This window comes from Gigantopelta aegis, chromosome 12 (genome assembly GCF_016097555.1).
Source record: "Gigantopelta aegis isolate Gae_Host chromosome 12, Gae_host_genome, whole genome shotgun sequence".
Taxonomy (NCBI): Eukaryota; Metazoa; Mollusca; class Gastropoda; order Neomphalida; family Peltospiridae; genus Gigantopelta; species Gigantopelta aegis.
In genome coordinates, this window is record NC_054710.1 from 23,111,831 (window position 1) to 23,117,844 (window position 6,014).

Below are 6,014 nucleotides of genomic sequence, written 5' to 3' on the forward strand. Positions count from 1 at the left end.
TTGATATTCTTTGTGTTCTTTGTGTTCTTGATGATCGTTGTCTTCTTGATGTTCTATGTGTTCTTTGTCGTCTTGATATTCTTTGTTTTGTTGGTGTTCTTTGTGTTCTTGATGTTCTTTGTTTTGTTGGTGTTGTTGGTGTTCTTTGTGTTCTTTGTTTTGTTGGTGTTGTTGATGTTCTTTGTGTCCTTGATGATCTTTGTCTTCTTGATGTTCTTTGTGTTCTTGATGATCTTTGTCTTCTTGATTTTCTTTGTGTTCTTGATGGTCTTTGTCTTCTTGATGTTCTGTGTGTTCTTTGTGTTATTGATGATTTTTGTCTTCTTGATGTTCTTTGTTTTGTTGGTGTTGTTGGTGTTCTTTGTGTTGTTGATGTTATTTGTGTCCTTGATGGTCTTTGTCTTCTTGATTTTCTTTGTGTTCTTGATGATCTTTGTCTTCTTGATGTTCTTTGTCTTCTTGATGTTCTATGTGTTCTTGATGATCTTTGTCTTCTTGATGTTCTTTGTGTTCTTGATGATATTTGCGTTCTTGATCTTCTTTGACTTCTTCATGTTCTTTGTCTTCTTGATGTTCAATGTGTTCTTTGTCTTCTTGATGTTCTTTGTGTTCTTGATGTTCTATGTGTTCTTTGTGTTCTTGATGATCTTCGTCTTCTTGATGTTCTTTGTGTTCTTGATGATCTTTGTCTACATGATGTTCTTTGTGTTCTTGATGATATCTGTGTTCTTGATGTTCTTTGTCTTCTTGATGTTCTTTGCTTTGTTGGTGTTCTTTGTCTTCTTGATGGTCTATGTGTTCTTTGTCTTCTTGATGTTCTTTGTTTTGTTGGTGTTCCTGATGTTCTTTGTGTTGTTGATGTTCTTTGTGTTCTTGATATTCCTTGTGGTATTGTTGTTGGTGTTCTTGATGTTCTTTGTGTTCTTGATGTTCTTTGTGTTGTTGTTGGTGTTGTTGATGTTCTTTGTGTTCTTGATATTCCTTGTGGTATTGTTGTTGGTGTTGTTGATGTTCTTTGTGTTGTTGGTGTTGTTGGTGTTGTTGGTATCCTTTGTGTTCTTGATACTCTTTGTGTTTTTGATGTGTGTTTTGATGTGGTTGGTGTTTCTGGTGGTGTTTGTTTGTGTGGTGTTCTTTGTTCTTTTTGTTTTTGTTGTTGTTAAAGAAAGAAGAAAAACATTTTAAAAATAAGAATAATAAAAGTAAATATTAAGTCAGTGTCGATTATTACAGCCATTTGCTCTATATAGGTAATTAGAAATTGTAAAATATTCTCATGTGTTATGTACAGGTTTAAATATATTTATCTGGTAATCACTGTATTCCTTGGCATGATATGATGGCTAGATAAAAATATAGGTCACGTGACGTAAGCCCGACTCGACTCGGTGTATTTCAGACTAGACTGTCAATAAACTTACTCTTTAAAACATTTGTTTTAGTACAGTAAATGCAAATACATTTTAGTTTTGCGATAACAATACAAAACGTATATATTTGTTTATGAATTGAAGTTTAGAAAAGCATTTTGAATCTGACAGAATGTATCTAGCGTCTTAGAATGACGTCATATATCTTGTATGACGTCAAAAGACAAAAGCCTTGCTAGGTTAACGATACTCGATTGATGCGCGGTTGGTCTATGATCGTCCCCGTTGGTACTCATTGGATTATTTCTCGTTCCAGCCACTGCACAAAGCCGTTGTATGTGATATCCTGCCAGTGTGTTGGTGCATATAGAAGATCTCTTGATACTAATGGGAAAATGTAGCGGGTTTCCTCTCTAGGACTATAGGCCCTATGTCTGTTTGTTTTGTTTAACGAACCAACTAAAGCACATTGATTTATTAATCATCGGTTTTTGGATGTCAAACCCGCTACAATGTCCATTAGTAGCAAGAGATCTTTTATATGCACAATCGCACAAACAGTATAACACATCCCAGACCGACCGCACACCAAGCAAGCGCTTTACCTCTATTTGCTGCTCTCTCTCTCTCTCTCTCTCTCTCTCTCTCTCTCTCTCTCTCTCTCTCTCTCTCTCTCTCTCTCTCTCTCTCTCTCTCTCTCTCTCTCTCTCTCTCTCTCTCTGTCGACACCACCGCTAGATACGGCCCTGGAAACCTCCATCTTTGTAGTATAGGCCTAGATATCTGAATGCTTACCTCGTCTTCCATTATCTTGTATGGCGTCTCTGGATTTTCTGTGAAAAAACAAAACAACTGGATGTAGAATAAATTATTCAATTATTGATCGAATCTATATCAACGTTGTCGTAGCGGGACGTAGCTCAGTGGTAAAGCACTCACTTGATGCGCGGTCGGTTTGGGATCAATCTCCTTAAAAGCTTCGGTGGGCCAATTGGGCTATTGCGCGTTCCAGCCAGTGCACCACGACTGGTATATCAAAAACCGTGGTATGTGCTATCTTAGAAACAGTTTATGAAATTTATAACTATGCTTTTAAGTACATTTCAGGCCCGTACGCGGGGTGGGGGTGGGGTGGGGGTGGGGGGGGTGCCAGGGGTGCAAACGCACCCCCGTAGTCTGCCGAGGTCCATCCGTGGATGTGTAAGAAAAGATTAAAAATAGTCCGACGATGTGACAAATTTAATTCCCAGAATGCATGAAAATGCATCTCCTGCATTTTAGATTTAAAAAGCAACTCTGGTCCTTTGGGCCGTCGATTACGCACCCACCCCACCATATACATTTCTGCGTACGGGCCTGCATTTTTTAAACTTCACATTCCACAAGAATACTCTAAATAGCTCTGAAAACGCGTCACTGACCCTAACCCTATGTTTCACAATTTTCAAAGAATAATTTTATGGCAATACCTTTGTTTTTCTGTTTTAAGCGTTTCAGTGCTAGATATGCACATAGTACTGCAATCAGATTCAGAACGCAGAAAACCACTATCGCAATTATAATCCAGAAAGTCGTTTTGTCGTCTGAAAACCAAATAATAACATTTCCATTAAAATAATGATACACGGTTTTATGAACGGTATTTGTCAAGGCTCTGTCGAGAAAAAATAGGCCTACTGATTAGAACTTGACGAGGTTGATATTTTACATTAATATTTTATATATAAAAAAGTCGAATTCTGGTTATCCTGTAACACTTCTAAAATAACATTTTAATTCGATATTTAGTAAATGACAGTTCTAAAGTCGCCTCCATCGGTAATTTGACGCCATCACAACTAGCAGAAATGTAGCTTCTTGCCTCCGTATTAAAGTAGCCTACCTCTCTAAAGGCGCGACAAAAACCGCGTTCTCGTAGATACTGTCACAGTGTAATATTTACAACTATATTCAAATGTAATTTATACATGTATATTTAACTGTTCATGTACGATTTAATTGTAAGGTATATTAGCTGTTGAGAAAGGTTATAAGATAACAGTGAATTAATTGGGAAACATTACAAAGGGTAGTTCAGTATTAGTTGGTTTTATCACCACCAAAGATGTTGAAGGACGATTGGGGTCAGAAGTAAAATTTGAAAGTTGACGTTTTTTTTATCAGTAAATCGCAAATGCAAACAATAAAAATTACTAAAAACAAAACAATAACAACTATACGATCAACAGAATTAAAAAGATTGACAGAAATAATGCTATTAACCAGAGTATGACAAATATTTTGAAAAGTCACTAGCCACAGGGCTAGTGGGTTTGTGAAAACCACTAGCCCACCAAGATAAAGCACTAGCCCAAATCCCTGATCAATTATAACTGGATTTTTATATAATTTTTGTAACATTACACATTTACGAGTATAACAGTAAAATAAAACAAACACTTAAATAATTTTGTAACTTTCAGTTTTTTGTCGTGCCGTACGTTTTGTCTTTTGTCAAGTGTGATCCATCGTCATTGTCCCGTTTTCGTTTTTGCCCTGCCCCCGGGGAAACATAATTGAGCAAACTCTTGGTTGGTATCTAAACACACTATCAAAATAATTAAATTTAAATGAGGGTACGACAGTGTGACACACGGTAATAGATGGTTCAGTGTATTTGGTAGTTGGTTATATATTTAGGGCCTACTATTTATGTCGCCAGGATCGGTGATGCCAAATACAGGGCATTATCCCGTGTCAGACCGATGTCAAAAGAATATAACGGCGACATCTAATCCGTTGTTAATTGATGAACAAAAAAGGTATTATCTTGTATCGGCAACTGTGACGTATTATCCAAACCGCTACACGTAATAGGCCAAGCCGAGTCATTGCATATGCGGTTACTATTAAAGTAAATTGTTTTCCTGATTGCCGATAACCACATGTTAGCGAAGTGTTAAATTAGAAAACAATAGGTAAATAAAACAAACACTGAAATTCAAAGCATGGCTGGGGTTTACTTGATTGAGATTAACCTGTCGTCGCGATTGGTGATTTCCAAGTTCTTAGCCTAAAACATATGTGCGAGATTAATGAAAAAAATTATTAATATTTCAGGTTCCCCTACTTTTTTGAAGTGTATATATAATACATGCACATACATACATACATACGATAGAACAACCATGAAAATGAGCCCCCCCCCCCCCCCCACACACACACTTTGAAAATCCGTCCTACGGGCCTGTATACACACACACACACACACACACACACACACACACACACATTTATCCCGCAATCACTGTATTCATTGGCAAGATATTATGATGACTAGATACATCTCTATATTTTTCGCCACTGACCAAAAATACAAGTCACGTGGCATAAGCCCGACTCAACTCGAATGTTTCAGACTAGATTTTCAATAAGCATACTCTTTAAATCATTTGTTTAAGTGCAGTAAATACAAATAACGTTTAGTTTTTCGATAACAGTACAAAACCTGTATATTTATTATGAATTAGAGTTTAGAAATGCTTTTTAAATGTTACAGTATGTAGCTAGCGTCTTGCAGAAAATGACGTCATGTATCTTGTATGACGTCATACGGCAAAAGCCTTGCTAGGTTGGTGATACTCTATTTGCATACACAAAAATGGAATAAATAATGATTTATATTGGTATAGCTTTTTTGACACCACGTTTTCAATCACGTGTTATTTAAGCCGTGTATCAATACATCAACATTTTCTCATCAGTGCACAACACAATGTACATCAGTGATCTGCAATGCATACTTTTATCGATATTCAACTCCAGTGTGAACGGTTTTAAACACAATCAAAAAATAACTCGGCCGATAGGCCTATATAAATGTTGGGGTAGAGCAAATTCATACGGGGATGAGTTCCTTTTGGTGGACTGTTTGAAATTTATTTGTCTACAAAATAAATTATATCTGTGCAGTCAGTGCGCCAAACCGGAAATAATCGGAACTCCAAAGCTGAGCAAAACGTCTCGCATCTTTTTCTCTTCTTTTTTTTTTTTTTTTTTTTTTTCATGAACACTGTCATGGCGACAGAGTTTAACGCCTTTTTTCATACTATGGAATTTACTACATGCTATTTATTACTGAGCCGATTTTTAGTAAATTGCACACCAACATAAAATATATTTTTTAAATTATTATTATTTACAAAACACATTTACTTTCTTATCACGTCAAACCAAAATGAAATTGCACTGTATTTACAACAAAAAACCCAACACATTTTTTAGTAGGAGGATAGGACGGACTATACAAAATGTATATGTAAACACACAATAACGAGTATACATCCGAGTTGAAATGCATGCATATTTGAGCAAAACAACTTTTAGTTTATTCATAAATACATAAACATGAATGTCTTAATATTGAATTCTAAGCAAAACAAGACTATATGCTGCTTGTTATAAGTATAAGTTATGGGTAATTACAAATTAATATAAACATACCTGGCGTGGTTTGTGTAGTGGTTGGTGTGGTTGGACCAGCTGTAGCTAGAAAAGAGAACTTTGCATTGTCAGAAGTTGTGGGGTTTGTTTGTTTTGGGTTTTTTCATAGGGTTGGTTTTTTGTGTGTTTTATGTGGGGTGAGGTGGGGGTGGGGTGGGGGTG

The 6,014-nt window shown here is 36.2% G+C and overlaps 1 protein-coding gene across 1 annotated transcript in view; it reads right to left on the minus strand.

Moving 5' to 3' along the window:
• LOC121386536 (multiple epidermal growth factor-like domains protein 10) overlaps positions 1–6,014 on the minus strand; it is a 56,396-nt gene continuing 50,382 nt past the window's right edge. The window contains exons 10-13 of the mRNA XM_041517473.1: positions 5,853–5,897; positions 2,840–2,953; positions 2,166–2,203; positions 1–1,140 (exon numbers count right to left, since the gene is read on the minus strand). Of these exons, the coding sequence (XP_041373407.1) occupies positions 376–1,140; positions 2,166–2,203; positions 2,840–2,953; positions 5,853–5,897 (962 nt within the window). The 3' untranslated portion in view covers positions 1–375. The remainder of the gene's footprint in view (positions 1,141–2,165; positions 2,204–2,839; positions 2,954–5,852; positions 5,898–6,014) is intronic.